Source organism: Pristis pectinata, chromosome 35, assembly GCF_009764475.1.
Source record: "Pristis pectinata isolate sPriPec2 chromosome 35, sPriPec2.1.pri, whole genome shotgun sequence".
NCBI lineage: Eukaryota > Metazoa > Chordata > Chondrichthyes > Rhinopristiformes > Pristidae > Pristis > Pristis pectinata.
In genome coordinates this window covers 9,353,015-9,370,475 of record NC_067439.1, presented here as the reverse complement: position 1 = coordinate 9,370,475, position 17,461 = coordinate 9,353,015, and the positions used below count along the sequence as shown (strand labels likewise).

Genomic DNA, 17,461 nt, shown 5'->3' with positions numbered 1-17,461 from the left:
CTCGGCCATATATTGTTTGCAATTAGTGTTTTATGGTTTCGGTGGCTGACTCCCCCCAAACCAGACTGGCATCATGTGGAGCATTGTAACTGGATCATGCATGTTTAGTGGTGACTGGTTTGGTATCTAGCTGGCCAAGCTTGGCGTACTCCTGGGTTCAGTTATTTATAAACCCTAAAAAGGGCCAAGGTAGTGCTGGTGGAGCACTGCCCACGCAGCACGTTGTCATCAGAAGGAAGTATTGCTGCATCACACAGTTGCACACAGCGGGATTCAGAATATCTGAAGGCTTCATAATGCTGAGATGCAAAGCCAGCAAGATTCCTAAGGAGCTCCTTGAAGCTGTGACTTGTTCCATTTCTGGTTACTTCCCTTGGTCTGAGAGCAGCACAGTTGCGTGCCTGCCCTTCAGGTGTGCCATGAGCAGCCTTGCTCGAATGATTGGTGTGAGAGATATCACAGCCCTTGCATTCACACAGCACTTTTTACAGTTTTGCATCCCATGAAGGAAATTGTCATCAATGAATAGGAGGACATAAAAGGCACAAGTAGGTCATTTGGTCCCTCATCCCTGTTCCATTACTAAAACCACAGCTGATCTTTTACTTCAGCACAACTGTCTAGTATTGACCTTGTATACATTGATTCCTTTAATAATGCAAAAATCTACTTGTCTTGAATATACTCAGCAACTGAGCCCTGTTAGGGAGAGAATCCCAGAAGTTCACTGAATTCTTGCTGATGAGATTTCTTCTCACCTCCAAACTGATGGCAGAATCCTCACTAGGAAACCTGCTGCCGGTTCCAGACAATCCAGCCAGGGAAAGCATTTCTGTCCTGTCTAGCTCTGTAAGAATTTTTTTTTTACTTTTCAATGAGATTATCTCTTGTTCCTCAAAGTCAAGAGAGTCAATGCCCAGTCTGCTTAATTTCTCATAGGACAGCCATCAATGGTACTCCTGCCCATCCCAGGAATCTGGTGAGCCTTTGTTGCACAACCTCCAGAGTAAGTATATCCTGAGGGAGACCAAACCTATAGATAGTATTCCATGTGAAGTCTCACCAGGGCCCTGTATATATGCTGTAAAATGACTTTGTATTCAAAGCCTCTTGCTGTGAAGGCCAGCTTTCCCATTTGCAGTCCTAATTTCTTGCTGAATCTGCACATTTTACTTCCAGTAATTTGTGAAAACACTCACTCAGATCCCTCTGAACACCAGTACAAAAATCTAAGAGAAAATGGCTGATGCTAGAAATCAGAAATAAAAACAAAAAAATGGAAACACTCAGCGTCTGAGGATAGCGAAAGTTAACGGTTCAGGTCCAATAATGTTTTTAACCACGGAAAGTGCCAACACTTTAATCTCCCACCATTTAAAAATAAGTGAGCGTTAATATTTACTTGCCAGTGGATGATCTCAAATTTTTCCACATTCCATTCACTTAACCTGCCTCAGTGCATTATTTTCTGAACAGCAAGTCCATCATATATGAAGGAAATGTTGAAAGCAGAGATGCAATGGGTAATATTTTGGGTATGTTGGCTGAGGAGCTTCCAGAATGTTGCTCTTTGAAGACTGAAGAATCTTTTGCAACTGCACAAACAAATGCAGTCATTGCTTAGCTTATCTGAAAGGTGGTACTTTGGTGCAGTTCTGCTTCAGTATTTCACCTGCACTGGGTTCTCCAAGAAGCTTGATAGACAGAAACAAAGAAACTGCAGATGCTGGAATCTGTAGCAAAAAAAAATCTGCCGGAGTAACTCAGCAGGTCAGGCAGCATCTGTGGAGGGAAATGGAGAGTCGACACTTTGGATCGAGACCCCTCATCTGGACTGGATAAAAAGCTATGTGCTTCCTATGAAAGCAAGACCAAACTTCCCATCTTGTAACACTAGTCTCTCATTTGGAGCCCAGATGTTTTGTTACTTTGTTAGAGAATACTTATTCAATTTGCTAGTCGCTTGTTAATGTCAGCCCTACATGCAAACTGCTGAACGGGAGCATTGGTTCTGAAAATGCAAACTTACTAGTGGTTGGGATATCAGTATTTTAATTTTTTAGTTATCAAGCATTAACACTTGAGGGGACTAACTAGGCTCCACTTCCCTTATAAATGAAATTAATGAGGCATACATTTAAGCTAATTGACAGGGTTCGAAGGGGGTTGATGAAAAATATTTTCACCTGCAGCACAGGAGAAGTGTGGAACTTCAAGGCCTGAAAGGATGGCAGAGGTGGTCGCTGTTTGCATTTTAAAAAGTACTAAGATGTGCACTTGAAATGCAAGTAGTGAGGAAATCGACCTGCAACATGGTTTCTCTCTGCGCTGGTGCTGCTTGACCTGCTGGATTGCCAGCAATCTCTTGTTTTGTTTAGGATTTGCAATTCAAGGCTATGTGACGAGCAGAGGTAGAGTTAGACAAGGCTGCTTCTGGCTAACTTATTTCAGAGCCATAAACTTCAGTGGATCTACAGCACTATATTCAGGATGGAAATCTGATACAGGTTAATCCCAACACTTTGAAAAGGCCCTTTCCATCATGTTGAATGCCCAAAATAAAGTCTTCATCTTTGAGAGTGAGGTATCATGTCAAGGGATTTACAATCACCATTAAAGGACAGATTTAAACCAAATGGGAAACCTTTCTTTCTACACCATGTCTCACACAGAGGGCTAACTGAAGGTAAAATCTTAGATTCAGTTCTTGTTTTTTTATAAATAAACCTTAAAAAGTATTCAGGTTGTGCTGGTCAAATACTGTCCATGTGGCACACAGTTACTGGAAGAAAATATCGCTACATCATCAGCTACACAGACCTCAGAATCAGAATAGCTGAAGCTTACATCCCTGTTTCTACACATCATGCCTGAATGCAAAGACAACAAGATTCCCAAGAAGTCATCAGTTTATTGCAAATGGGCTCTGAGTTTAGTTACAGGTGTTAGCACGTACGGGCAGTAAGACGTAATCCTGCACCAAGCCATTCCACACTGTGCCTAGATATCTGGGCTTCTATTGTCATTCCTGCCTCTGTGAGCTTGCCTGAGTTTCTGGGTCTCTATTGCTTGCACCAGAGCCTCAGAACTTTAAAAAAAAGCAGCAAGAACAACAGTGTGCAGGAGGAGGGGAGCTCATCTGAGAGAAATAAAGGACTGCAGATGCTGGAATCTAGAGTAAAAACACAATGATGCTGGAGGAACTCAGCAGGCCAGGCAGCATCCGTGGAGAAAAGCAGCTCATATGAGACATCTTCATGTTCCCCGGGGATGTCATAGGGAGGATTTCTACTCAGAGGGTGGTTGGGGCATGGAATGCGCTGCCTGGGGTGGCGAGGGAGGCAAGTACATTGGTCAAGTTCAAGAGATTACTAGATAAGCATATGGAGGAATTTAAAATAGAGGGATATGTGGGAGGAAGGGGTTAGATAGTCTTAGCCGAGGTTTAAAGGTCAGCACAACACTGTGGGCCGAAGGGCCTGTATTGTGCTGCACTGTTGTATGATTCTATGATTCACCTACAGTTTTTGAAACATTCTAATGAATACTATTTAGTTATAGAGTTACAATAATTACACGGAAATTTGATGCTTTCAAGTGTCACATTTCCCCATGGAAACCAAAAGCAGACAGAACAAAGTCGAAACTCATCACAGATTATTGAACAGTTCCTGCAGTATCCACCTTCTTACACTGGGGGGTTACACTCAGGCTTTTAGCAACAGGTTCAGCTGGAGACAAAGTTAAATGTTAAAGATCTTTTGTTTGTAAATTTATACAAAGAGTTAAATGTTGAACTCTAACTAACCTGAAAACCATTTGCAATTAACCCCATAATTATCTATAAATAAGAGGCAAATGCTTGTCCTTAGAAATTCATTAGTGCCAATGGAGGTGTGTTAACAGTTGCCACACAGTGAACTAACAATTGCTTTGGACATGGCACTGATTGAAAACTCCGTTTTTGATGCACTACGGGTCAGATATTGCTGCAAGAACTCACGCCAAGCCAGTGCAGAGCACACAAAGGAAAATGGGTGAGACTGGGCCAGGGGTAGGGGAGTAACTTGGATCAGAAGAGTCTTGGTTTAAGACTCAAATGCTGGCGAGTGGTAAGTCAGGGTGGGGAGGTGGGGTGGAGGAAGGAGTGTTGGGGGTGGGGGAGGTTCAGAGAATGGGGCTTGCAGTTAGCAGTCAGGAGTGGCCAACTGATTTGGGGAGGTATGAGTTGGAGCCCGTGATTGGGAAAGGGGATGGATTGGTGAGTTGGGGTCCCATTGGCAGAATGTTGATTGGTGCAGGCTTTGGGGGCTGGGGTCAGCCAAGGGAGGGGAATGGTGAGGGGCTGTTAGAGGCCCAAAGAGAAACAAATAGGTAAATAAAAATGACAGGAAACCGAGCAGAGTGACGTTCCAAACATTGAGCTGGGATCCACACAGGTAGGTAGGCACCTTTCAAATCTGAAAATCAAATAAGATTTCAAATGACATGCCTTGGGCATGAGCATTTTAATATTTACATGTGGTTTCTCTCAGATTACTGACAAGAAACTAGATTTGCATCTGATGCTGAGATATTTCACACTGACTGAGAAGAAAGCCCCTATATCCTGTTAAACTTGACATAGTAGGAGGAAAAGAGGAAGATTCTATTTCTCTTGATTTTCCTACTGTATTCATTACTCATGCACCTAATTCATTTAGGAAGTGGAATCATTGGCTCATTGTCCACCAGATGCTGAAGCCGACAGACTTCTTTCCAGCTACCTTGTTGGCGCAGAAATTAACAGATAGATTTAGATATTTAGTTTTTAGTCACATGTACATCGAAACACAGTGAAATGCATCTTTTTGCATTACTGAGAATGTGCTGGGGGCAGTCCGCAAGTGTCGCTACTCTTCCGGCGCCAACATAGCATGCCCACAACCTCCTAACCCATACATCTTTGGAATGTGGGAGGAAACCAGAGCACCCGGAGGAAACCCATGCAGACATGGGGAGAACGTACAAACTCCTTACGGACAACGGCCGGAATTGAACCCGGGTCACTGGCACTGTAATAGCATTATGCTAACCGCTACACTACCATGCCACTGAAGTATTGCTTCATGAATCATCAACAGATAATTCACATTATCATAAAATTCACTCAGAGTGATAGTTCAAACCTTTGAAAGGTGGAACTCACTCTCAGCAATGGGCTGCCTGTATAGTTCACCAGTTCACCAATTCACTAACATCCTTAAGAGAAGGATTCCAGTCCCACTTATATGATTTGAATCCCAAGCAGTAAGACTGACTCACCGGCCTCAGGGATGGGTTATGATATATTTGGTCAAGCTGCCAACTCTCACAGGAGATATTCATCATGATACCTCCCATTTCTAATCATCTCATTTAGATTCTCTATCTTACAATGACTTTTTGGACCAGAGAACAAATTTTTTTAGAGAATGCTTAAAAAAATATTAGTTTGGTTTAATGTTTTTCATTTTAATTCCAAAGGATTTTAGATAACCAAGGACTGTGGAGTTTCTAAATGTCTACATCCCAAAAATAACCAGTAAAAAAATACATATATAGACAGATCGTTACACAATGAACAAAAGTCAAAAAGAAACGCAGCTGCTGCAAATCTGAAATAAAACCAGAAAATACTGGAAACGCTCAGCAGGTCAGACAGCATCTGCGGAGAAAGAAATGTTTTTGATCATGGACCCTTTACCAGACTGAAAAAGTGAAAAATCAGCTTGTTTTAGGTTGCAAGAGAGGAAAGGGATGAGGGGGAAAGAAGGAGTGTCTGTGATAGGGTGGAGACCAAGGGAAAATGAAGGGCACAGATTGATGTTGGCTGATTGAAGGTGGTCAAATCTTGTTAATGGCACTAAACTCTCTGAAAGAGGTGCAAACAGAGGGAGAGAGAAAACAGAACAAAAATGTTGTTGGTACAATTGGACAGAGGACATCGCAGTTGCTGGAAATACAAAATAAAGAGAATGGCTGGAAGGTGAGACCGTGCCCATTTTCTCTTGGACTCCACCGTACCACTTACATTTCCATAATTTCCCCTCCCCACCTCTCTGCAACTTGCCTGTTTTCAAAATTTTCCAGTTCGAATGAAAGATCATCATCCTGAAACACTTCCTCTGTTTCTCTCTCCACAGATTGTGCCTGAGCTGTTCAGCGTTCCCAGCATTTTCTGCTTTTATTTGTCATACGATGACATTTTATGGACGGTTTCAGGTGGTGTGGTGTCCGCTGAATGTCACTCTCTGGCTGGCCTTCTGGCTGACTTGCGAGGAATGCAGTAGAGCTGGTAGGGGCGGTGCAGTGTGGAAAACCCACTCGACAGGGGGCTGATGTCAATGGCCGACGGTTCCTCCAGGGAGCCGATGGTGAAGTTCTGCAGCAGGGTGGTTAGGAAGATGAAGAGCTGCATCTGGGCCACTTTCTCACCGATGCACATTCGGTTCCCTGCAAAACATGCACAAGTAACCCAGAGGTGTGGGCAACCAGAACCCACCTGTCCAGTCTTACGGGCTGCCCCATTTATTAAAGGCTTTGGACTCTTGCAGTGTAAAAGTCTTGCGCAAGATCCTGGTGGGGAGGGAGTCTTGCGGCTGTGACTCCTTCCCCTTTACCTACACCCCAGGCCGGACGCACTCCCATGATCTCACCCACCGAGATTGAGGCTAGTCCCTCGCCCAGGGGTATCACAAGCAAACCCCACTCCTCTCCTCCGTAACCTGCCTTCCGCTGCCTTGTCAGGGCCACAGATGGAGGTGTGGGATTGAAGGCAGAACCAACCTGAGCCAGAAACACCAACGTCCAGGATTAACAGGCCCCAACTCCTGCTGTTGTCGGTGTGAACATGGCGGGGGGGGGGGGGGAGGGGAGCGAGAGAGAGAGAGAGAAGATGGGAGAGGAAGAAGGATAGGGCGGGGAGAGAGAGAGGAATGGACAGAGAGTGAAGGGGGGAGAGAGAAAGAGGAGGGGCACTTTTGTTTAAGAATTCAGCTCAGCCCACAACAAAGTACTTGAACTGTCTGCAAACTCTTGTTGGTAAGGCAGGCCGGGAATGAATGTCTTATGATTCTTGTTACTCATTAGGTACAGAACCAAAGACGGTGCAGTGGGTAGTGCTGCTGCCTCACAGCTCCAGCGACCCAGGGTCAATCGTGACTTCCAGTGCTGCCTGTTGTGGAGTTTGCACGCTCTCCCCGTGACTGTGTGGGATTCCCCTGGGTGCTCCGGTTTCCTCCCACATCCCAAAGACGTACAGGTCTGTAAGTTAATTGTCCGCTGTAAATTGCCCCTTGTGTGTGGGTGAGGGGTGGAATCTAGGAGGAGTTGATGGGAACGTGGGGAGAATTCAATGGAATTAGTGTAAGTGGGTGGTTGATGGTCAGCATGAACTCAATGGGCTGAAGGGCCTGTTTCTGTGCTAACTATGACTCCTTGGAAAAAGTACAAAGGTCAGACTGATGGACATGGATGAAGGGTACAAACAAACAAACAATGGAAGCCTTGAAAATAGGTTGACTGGATAGTAACAATCCTTGTAAGTGAGACAAGGCTGATAGAGGAGAGGCCAGCAGGAGTGTCTTTATTAGTAGGAACGCAAGCTGTGGTTGATTAATTACAAACTGTAAACATGTTAAGAAGGAGGAGGAGGGAGAGACGAGTCCCACAACTCAGAATTTGTAGGAGACTCCTGAGGAATTGGCAAAAAAAAAGACACAGGTTGATAGTGTTGGGTATGATCCTCAGCAAGACGAGCACAATAAACGATGGTCTGAGCTGGTGCAGCAGCACAAAGTTAGGACCGATACACGAGAGAGGAGATCTCAGCATGATTTGCAAGCTCAGTCTGATCACAGGCTACAAGTGCCTGTCTGTTTGCTCCTCTGGATACCTTACTGACTCCATTTTCCAATATTATTTAAGAACCTAAATATTGGGGAAAATATATACAGAGAGAGGGGAAATGCAGCAAAGCCCAGATAAGGAACGCAGACTCTGCTCCCTTCAGTGAAAGCTAGCCTTGCTTTGGTTCACTACCTGTGCTCTGCCCCCAATGCGCCCTCCTCACTCTCCCTTCTCCTGCCCCTCTAATCCACTCCCCATTTCCTCCCTCCCTCCAGATCCCACTCCTCCGTTCTACCCATTTCTAAACCCATCCCTTCTCTCTACCCCACTCACTCTCTCTCACCTCCCCTCAGCCCACTCTCTCTTTCTCAATCCCCTCTCCCTAACCCAGCTCTCTCTACTCCCCACACTCCCTATCTCTGTCTGCCCCACCTCCTCTCTCCACTTCTTTCCCAAAGTCAAAAGATGTCCCTTTTGCACAATTGAATATTGGTTTTCTAATAGAGCTTCAATAATGCAAATAAAACAGTAGATACACTTATTTATCTGTGATAACGATCAAAGGGATAATGTTCCCTTCTGCTGTAGTATTATAATGTTACTAATCATTTTGCATGTTTCCTTTCTTATTTTTGTGTGAGAATTTTATTACTATATTTCAAATTTTTGCTGTTTGTCACAGCTGATTTTCTTAAGGGTTGGAAGAAGACCCTCAGGGGGATACAATTTGATCTCAAAGTGGATGTGGGGAGAGGAGGGTGAAAGACAAGGGGAGAGTGTGGTGGGAGAGCTATCCCCAGCTGGTGATGGGAATACAGGGGGTGAATCAAAGCGACAGATATGAACTTCAGCACCAGAGTGTGCTTTGGTGTTGCAGACAGGGAATTGGAGGAATTCCTGGAGTCCATATCACATGAGATAAATGCAGGCCACCCTCTCTCAGCAGACACCACCCACCACATCTGCCATTCAGTCTCCACCCTATCACAGATGTTCCCTTTCTTCTCTCCACCCCTCTGCCTTTTCTGCAACTCAGAGTGTTTGATTTCTACCCCCTCCCAATCCCAAAACATTAACACTGATTCTGTCTCCACAGATGCTGCTTGACCTACTGAGTGTTTCCAGCATTTTCTGTTTTCATTTCAGATTTCCAGCATCTGCAGTTTGCTTTTTAATTTATGCCCCAAGACCTCTTTGTGCCTTAACTCTTTCTTCCCTCTCAGTGCTAACCAATCCACCCCACAACCCACCATTGGTTGTCCGGCAAGTCAATCACTGCTGTGCCCCGCCCATCCACAGCACTCCAAACATTAACATACTCCTCATGACCTAAATGGATGATTCTTAGGTGTCAGTCACACAAGAGATTCTGCAGATGCTGGAAGCTGGAGCAATACACAGGAAATGCTGGATGAACTCAGCAGGTCAATCAACGTCAGTCAATCAGTTTACTTTCCCCCAGCTCCAACATTTTTCTAACCAATGGACATGACTGTCCAAAGACATTGAGAACACCTCATGGCTACTTCACTCCTCACCCTCCTTGTCTAAAACAACAGGAAATCAAAAGTTGCCACAACTTGTACAATGTTTTGAAGCTTACAGGGCATTCACATGCTTTAAAAAATGTTAAGCTGATTTTCTTTCTTTTGCATGGGATTGCTGGCAATGATCTTAAATTCCTGGAACTAGTGGGAGTTACAATGCCTCGCAGGAGTTTCCCAAAAACCATACTGGGGAACTCATACTAATCCCATATTGTTCTCTCTTTCTTACAACCATTGTGGTAGTCAGAGCGTTAAAACAGCTGGACCGTGTGTGCTGTCTCAACAGATGTTTGGAGGTGGCCACGTACAGTAAAGAAGGCATATGGCATACTTGCCTTTACTAGTCAAGTCATTGAGTTCAAGAGTCAGGAAGTTGTGTTGCAGCTTTATAAAACTCTGGTTAGGCCACATCTGGAGTATTGCATTCAATTCTGGTCACCCCATTACAGGAAGGATGTGGGGGCTATGGAGAGGGTGCAGAAGAGGTTCACCAGGATGTTGCCTGGATTAGAGTGCACGTGCTATAAGGACAGGTTGGACAAACTTGGGTTGTTTTCTCTGGAGCAGCAGACGCTGAGGGGAGACCTGATAGAAATTTATTAAATTATGAGAGGCATAGATAGACAGCCAGTATCTTTTTCCCTGGGTTAAAATGTCTAATACCAGAGGGCATGCATTTAAGGTGAGATGGGGTAAGTTCAAAGGAGATGTGCGGGGTAAGTTATAAAGAGAGTTGTGGGTGCCTGGAATGTGCTGCCAGGGGTGGTGCTGGAGGCAGATACAATAGAGGCCTTTAAGCTCTAAGATAGGCATAAGAATATGCAGAGAATGGAGGGATATGGACTATGTGCAGGCAGAAGAAATGAGGTGTCATTAGTCTAATTTGTTTGCCATAACATCATGGGCCTACTCCTGTGCTGTACTGTTCTATGTTCTATATACAAGGGTGGTTAATGTTCTCTGAATGTTACAGAGTTATAAAGCACAGAAACAGGCCCTTGGCCCAACTCGTCATGCCAACCAAGATGTCTGTCCATGCTAGTCCCATTTCCCTGCGCTTGGCCCATATCCCTCTAAACCTTTCCTATCCATGTATCTCCTCCTCCTGCCCTCTTCCTTTCCAGTCCTGTTGAAGGGTCTCTACCCGAAACATCGACTGTTTATTTCCCTCCATGGATGCTGCCTGACCTACTGAGTTCCTCATGCATTTTGTGTGTGTTGCTTCAGATTCCAGCATCTGCAGAATCTCTTGTGTCTATCCATGTACCTGCCTAAATGTTTCTACCACTTCCTCTGGCGGCTCGTTCCATATACCCACCGCCCTCTGTGTGAAAAAGTTGACCCTCAGAACCTTTTTAAATCTTTCCCCTCTGTAAAGAAAGCAGAAGCAATGGAATTGTTAATGACTTAATCGAAGGACTGAATCTCCAGCACTGAATGATGACAGGATTCTGAGTCAGTACTTGTTTTGAGAAGCCATCAGTTGCAATTAACTCTCTGTGAAATAAACATAACAACATTCTGGAACCAGATCAGCATGAGAAAAGGAACAAAACCTAACGTAACATTCTCTCAGATTCACTATGCAAGGACAATACACTGGGAAGTTAGCTTGCTGTACTAATACCCAAGGTCTGAGGCCTAATGAATTGGAAGCAACAAGACCATGACCAGCTGATTATAGTGAGGTCTGCCTGCAGCATAGAGTCATGGAGTCATACAGAATGTAAACAGGCCATTCGGCCCAACTGGTCCATGCCAACCAAGATTCCCATCTAAGCTAGTCCCATTTGCTTGCGTTTGGCCCACATCTATCTAAACCTTTTCTATCCAGATACCTGTCCAAGTGTCTTTTAAATGTTCCAACCACTTCCTCTGGCAGCTCATTCCATATACTGATCACCCTCTGGGTGAAAAGGTTGCTCCTCAGGTTCCCATTAAATCTCTCCCCTCTCACCTTAAACCTGTGCCCTCTTGTTCTTGATTCCCCAACCCTGGGAAAAAGACTGTGTGCATTCACCCTATCTATGTCCCTCCTGATTTCATACACCTCTATGATGCTACACTCCAAAGAATAAAATCCAAACCTGCCCAACCTCTCTCCATAACTCAGTCCCTCGAGTCCCGGCAACATCCTCATAAATCTCCTCTGCACTCTTTCCAGCTTAATGGCATCTTTCCTACAGCAGAGCGACCAAAACTGAACACAATATTCCAAATGTGGCCTCACCAACGTCTTGTACAACTGCAATATAACATCCCACTTCTATACTCAGTGCCCTGACTGATGAAGGCCAGCGTGCCAAGGCCTTCTTCACCACCCTGTCTACTGTGACACCACTTTCAGGGAAAAATGTACTTGTACTTCTAGGTCCCTCCGTTCTACAACACTCCCCAGGGCCCCACCGTTCACTGTGAAAGTCCGACCCTCATTTGTCTTCCCAAAATGCAACAACTCGCACTTATCTGAATTAAACTCCATTTGTCATTCCTCGGCCAAATCATTGATATAGATGACAAATAGCAATGGACACAGCACCGACCCCTGGGGAACACCACTACGTATCTTGGTGTGTTAATATCAGTCAGTTCTGTTGCACAGGCTACACTATTTGCATGCAGGACACCATATTCTTGAAACAGACACTCTTTTCTGAGCTCTGTCATGGGAGCAGATTACCAGATGGACCCAGAAAAAGATTCAAGGTCACGCTCAAAGCTTCCTAAAGAAACTAGGCTTAAGGTGAGAGGTGAAAGATTTAAAAAGGACCTGAGGTCAGGATCAAACCTGGGTCACTGGGGCAACTTCTTCACACAAAGGGTGGTGAGTGTATGGAATGAACTGCCAGAGAAAGTGGTTGAGGTAGGTACTTTTTTGAATTTTAATTATATGATATAATTAAAAATTAAATAAGAATTATTAAATTAATTGCCAGCTCTGACTCCATCCCTTCCATAGCCACCCCTCCAGTTAATATCACCTCTTTATACCGGCCATCTCCCCTCTACTCTTTCAGTCCAGATGAAGGGTCTCAACGCAGAACGTCATCCGTCCCTCCACAGATGCCGAGTTCCTCCAGCAGCCTGTCATCTGCTCCAGACTCCAGCATCTGCAGTCTCTTGTGTCCCCACCAAAATTAGGGCAGCACAGTGCCACAGAGAGCTGCTGCCTCAAAGCTCCGGTGAACCAGGTTCGATCCTGACCTCTGGCGCTGTCTGTGCGGCATTTGCATGTTCTCTCTGTCACTGCCCGAGTTTCCCTCGGGTGCTCCGGTCTCCTCCCACATCCCAAAGATGTGCAGGTTGGTGGGTTAATTGGCCGCTGTAAATTGCCCCTAGTGTGTGGGTGAGTGGTGGAATCCGGGGGGAGGGGGGGCAGGGGGGGAGTTGATGGTATTTTTGTGGGGGGAATAGGTTACAGGAAAATTAGTGGGGGAATGGAATTGGTCTGATATAGATTCAATGGGCCAAAAGGTCTCTGTCTATGTCAGAAGGAAATGACAAAAGTGCTCCAGTGCCCCTGTAATTTATAGGGTGCTACAGGGGCATTGCAGTGAGAATGCTTTACAGGGGTAAACTAACAGTTGTACTGTTGTACAGTAAAGTGTACAGTTGTACAAGATATTGATGAGGCCGTACCTGGAGTATTATGTACAGCCTATTATAGGAAAGACAGATAGAAAGAGTGCAAAGAAGATTTACGAGGATGTTGCCAGGACTCAAGGGCCGGAGTTATAGGGAGAGGTTGGACAGGCGAGGACTTTATTCCTTGGAGTGCGGGAGACTGAGGGGCAACCTTATAAAATCTTGAGGATCATAGATAGGCCGAATGCACACAATCCCTTCCCCAAGGAAATGGAGTCAACAACTAGAGGGCACAGGTTTAAGGTGAGAGGGGAAACGGTTCAAAAGGGACCTGAGGGGCAACTTCTTCACGCAGGGGGTGGTGGGTGTATGGAATGAGCTGCCAGAGGAAGTGGTAGGGGTGGGTACAACAACATCATTTAAGAGACACTTGAACAGGTACTGGAAAGGTTTAGAGGGATATGTGCCAAATGCAGGCAGATGAGACGAGCTGGGATGGGCATCTTGGTCAGCACGGACAAGATGGGCCAAAGGGCCTGTCTCTGTGCTGTATGACTCTGTGACTCTAATGTCACTTTGAAAAATGTGGATACTTGCTAAGTCAGAGTTAGGGACCCCAGGAAGGGAAACCTGTCAACCTGGTAGAAGGACCTTGCACCCTTTCATCTGTGACACCCCTTAAAGAGGTGATTTAAATGTGGTAAAATAACTTCAAGCATTCCAAAATCTGAAAATTTTAAAAGTCTTCTTGAAGTGTGTGTGATGGTATTTTAAGCTGCCCTGTCTGCTTGACAGTGTTATGTTTTGTTTCTGAACTAATTTAAAGTCTGTGAATACCCAGCGAGTTTTAAAGCATTGAATATAATTCAGCAACATTTCAGTTCCTGTTGTTTTAGAGTGAGAGTGAGAGTGAGAGTGAGAGTGAGAGTGAGAGAGAGAGAGAGAGAGAGAGAGAGGGAGAGAGAGAGAGAGAGTGAGAGTGAGAGTGAGAGAGAGAGAGAGAGAGAGAGAGAGAGAGGGGAAAGGTGTTTGTCAAGTTCTATGTTGAGAGGAAATTTATAATATACCTCCCAGGGAATAGGATGTGACTGAAGGAAAGGTTTTGTGTTACTTACTGTGAAACAAAGTTTCAGAACTGCATACTTTAAGAGGAAGTGTCCCTTCAAGAAGCCACGTAAGTGTGAGGGCTGTGTGAGATGGTTGTTCTTTGATACAAGTGTTAAAGTTTTTCCTCACTGTGAAAATTAAATGTTTTTATTTTGCGAGATAAACTTTAACACTTATACCAAAGTACAGATATAAAGATAAACACCAGGTGGAGCCTCAGACAATCCCCACAGTTACACCACTTCTTAGAGCTGTACAGTAATCAGCAACGCACGAAGTGCTGGAGGAACTCAGCGAGTCAGGCAGCATCTATGGAGGGAAATGGACAGTCGATGTTTTGGGTCACGACGTCAACAGTCCATTTCCCTCCATGGAAGCTGGCTGACCCCCTGAGTTCCTCCAGCATTTTATGTGTTGGTTAAGATTTCCAGCATCTGCAGTCTCTCTTGTATCTCCTAGTAATCAGCAAGGGATTTTGCTTTTTCTTCTCCTTGGTCTACATGTGTTATGTTTTAATCAATAACAGTTTTTACCGGAATTCACACTGGAAGAGACAGAAATATGTATCTGGATTCCACAATGTACCAGGTACCATTCTGGTTAATGTTATGAGTTACGTTAGGATCTCCAGTTCCTGATGTGAGATTTCCAGATGTCAAACATTGGCAGTTAGTGAATAATTTGAAGTAGCATTTTGGGAAATAATTTGGGGTTAAATCTCAAATATTATCTTTCTCAATGAGAATGTTTTTTCCCCTGGTTCATCTGTGTATTAATGCCACATGCCCTGGTTCTGTAACGCTTGGCCAAGAGTAGTATCAGTACTGAGGATCCCATTCACACAGCAGTGCGGGGAGGAAGTTCCCGGTTTCAAGCAACTTTCGTGCTTTCTGTCACCCTCTGGCTCCAATTGTAAGACCTCACCCCTTTTGTTCTAGGGTCTCATCATTAGAAGAAATAATTTTGATCTGTCTACCCCAGCAATTCCTGCCATTGTCTCAAATACACATTTAGATGTCTATACTTGTCCGGCTCATGGAAGTCCAAGCATGTTGTGAATGCTTCACCCATTTCCCTTATGACAGAGAAAGAGGCCATTTGGCCCATTCACCCAATACTGGTTCTCAGAGCAGTCCCATCAATCCCATTTCTGCACCTTATAACCTGTTCTGTTGCACATGCCCATTAAATCCCCCAGTTCTCCTATCACCCACGTACACGAGGGGTAATTTACAGCAGAAGATAACTAACCTACCAACCAGCATACCTTCAGAATGGTCACAGGGACAACATGCAAATGCCACACAGGAAGAACCAGAGATCAGGATTGAACCCGGGTCACCCTTCTTAATCATTTCAACTTTGGTGCTAAACCAGGGGCCCTCAGTTCAGTTTTGTAATACAAATAGGGAACACAAGCATACAAGGAATAAGTATTGGCCAAACCTATTGAAAACGGCAGGAAGGCTTCCTTTTCCTTCAGATGTCCCCTTTCGTCCAGAAAATGATCCACGTTGAATGATTCTGGAGTCTCCCAACAACAGGGATCGTACAAAACTGATGCGAGCAGTGGGATCACAATCATTCCCTGATAAAGGAGGTCAGAAGTTAAAAAAGGTCTTGGTTTGGGACTTGCAATGATACAGCATTTGCCTCAATTTCTTCCCTAAGCCAGCTACTTTCTGTAGTTGCTGTTGTAATGTAGGAGGTGCTTATGCATTTGTGGACTACCTCTCTTGATTTATTACACCAGGGATATTACCTGATATATCTGATTGTATAATTGACCTTATGAGATTCATTAGACCTTAATTTTTATCCTGGAAGTAGCATCCAGAGATTTAGGGTTTTAGGGGCGGCACGGTAGCGTAGCGGTTAGCGCGACGCTATTACAGCGCCAGCGATCAGGGTTCGATTCCCGTCGCTGTCTGTAAGGAGTTTGTACGTTCTCCCGTGTCTGTGTGGGTTTCCTCCGGGTGCTCCGGTTTCCTCCCACATTCCAAAGACGTACAGGTAGGTTTATTTGGGTTTAAAATGGGAGGTGCGGACTCGTTGGGCCAGAAGGGCCTGTTACCGCGCTGTAAATAAAATTTTAAAAAAGTATAAGAAGAAGAATATCAAAGACACTGGAAGTGTTACCTTTGGAATCAGGAACCCCCTGAACTCTGTGTCTCGTGTAACGGTGTGGGGGAGATTGAGTGGGATAATATTGGAATATCGCTGGATCTCGTGGATGGCTGCGTTGGTGTAAGGCATCTTCTCTCTGTCTCCAATACACGGTGTGCGTTCCATCCCAATCACCCTATCAATCTCGCTTTGGATCTTTTCTGTAAAAGCACAATTGTTGCCTGTGAGGAAAGATCTAAATAGACCTGGAGCGGGGTGCAGACTTTGGAGTTATAAATCTTGGGCGGGGGTACAAGGTTGGAGTATCCACGGGAGGTGAGCTGGATTAAACGGGTCTAACTGAGGAACAGGATCAGAGTGACCTGGGAGTCTGTCTGCACAAGTCTTTAAATATGTCAAGGCAAGTATAAAGGCTCTTAAAAAAAAACATAGCTTTATAAACAAAGGTGTAGAGTATAAAAGCTGCTAAATCTTTATATTAAAAAGAATACACTAATTAGCTGCAAATGGAACATTCTCTTCAGTTCTGGGCACCACACTTTAGGAAAGGGATCAAGGTCGTGGAGTGAGTGCAGTAGAAGTTTACAAGAGTTGAACGATTCTGGACTCTCCCAACAAGTTCAGGAAATGAGGTGGTTCTTTTAGAAAAGAGCAGGCGATGCGAAGGTTTGACAGAAGTCTTTAAAATCATGGATCTGGGCTGAATAAGTAAGGAGGTGTTTCCTGTGGCAGGGGGACAGGTGACCAGAGGAACAGGGACTCCACGTGATCATCAGAAAGGATCAAAGAGGGATTGAGGAGAACCTGAATGGCCTCTGAGTACTTAGCATTCCAGGATTTTATAGGTACCAAACCCATCAGTGAGAGTATTTGGAAGGAGAGCCTGAAGCCTCACAGGGCAGCTCATCCGAGGAGGGACAAGGGTGAAACCAGAAACATCACCATTTCCTAGCACAGACAATAGTACTGCTGCCTCACAGCTCCAGACACCCCACCCACCTTCCCCACAACCCCACCCCACCACCAGGCTTCTTCTCTTCTAACCTTTCCTAGCCCTTTCCCCCCCCCCCCTTACTTGTGACCCATCCCCCAGTGGATCTGCTCTCCCCTTCCCTGCACCTGCCTATCACTATCTCTTACCTGTATCTACCTATCACCTCCCCGTGCCCACCCTGCCTCCCCTCTTTTGTCCACCTATCACTGCTCTGCTTTTCCCTCCTATATAT

At 44.9% G+C, this 17,461-nt stretch overlaps 1 protein-coding gene across 1 annotated transcript in view; it reads right to left on the bottom strand.

Moving 5' to 3' along the window:
- Positions 1-5,496: 5,496 nt before the first annotated feature.
- The window catches only part of LOC127586288 (cytochrome P450 2F3-like), a 44,628-nt gene continuing 32,663 nt past the window's right edge, over positions 5,497-17,461 (bottom strand). Inside the window, exons 7-9 of the mRNA XM_052044097.1 lie at positions 16,248-16,435; positions 15,555-15,696; positions 5,497-6,474 (exon numbers count right to left, since the gene is read on the bottom strand). Of these exons, the coding sequence (XP_051900057.1) occupies positions 6,266-6,474; positions 15,555-15,696; positions 16,248-16,435 (539 nt within the window). The 3' untranslated portion in view covers positions 5,497-6,265. The remainder of the gene's footprint in view (positions 6,475-15,554; positions 15,697-16,247; positions 16,436-17,461) is intronic.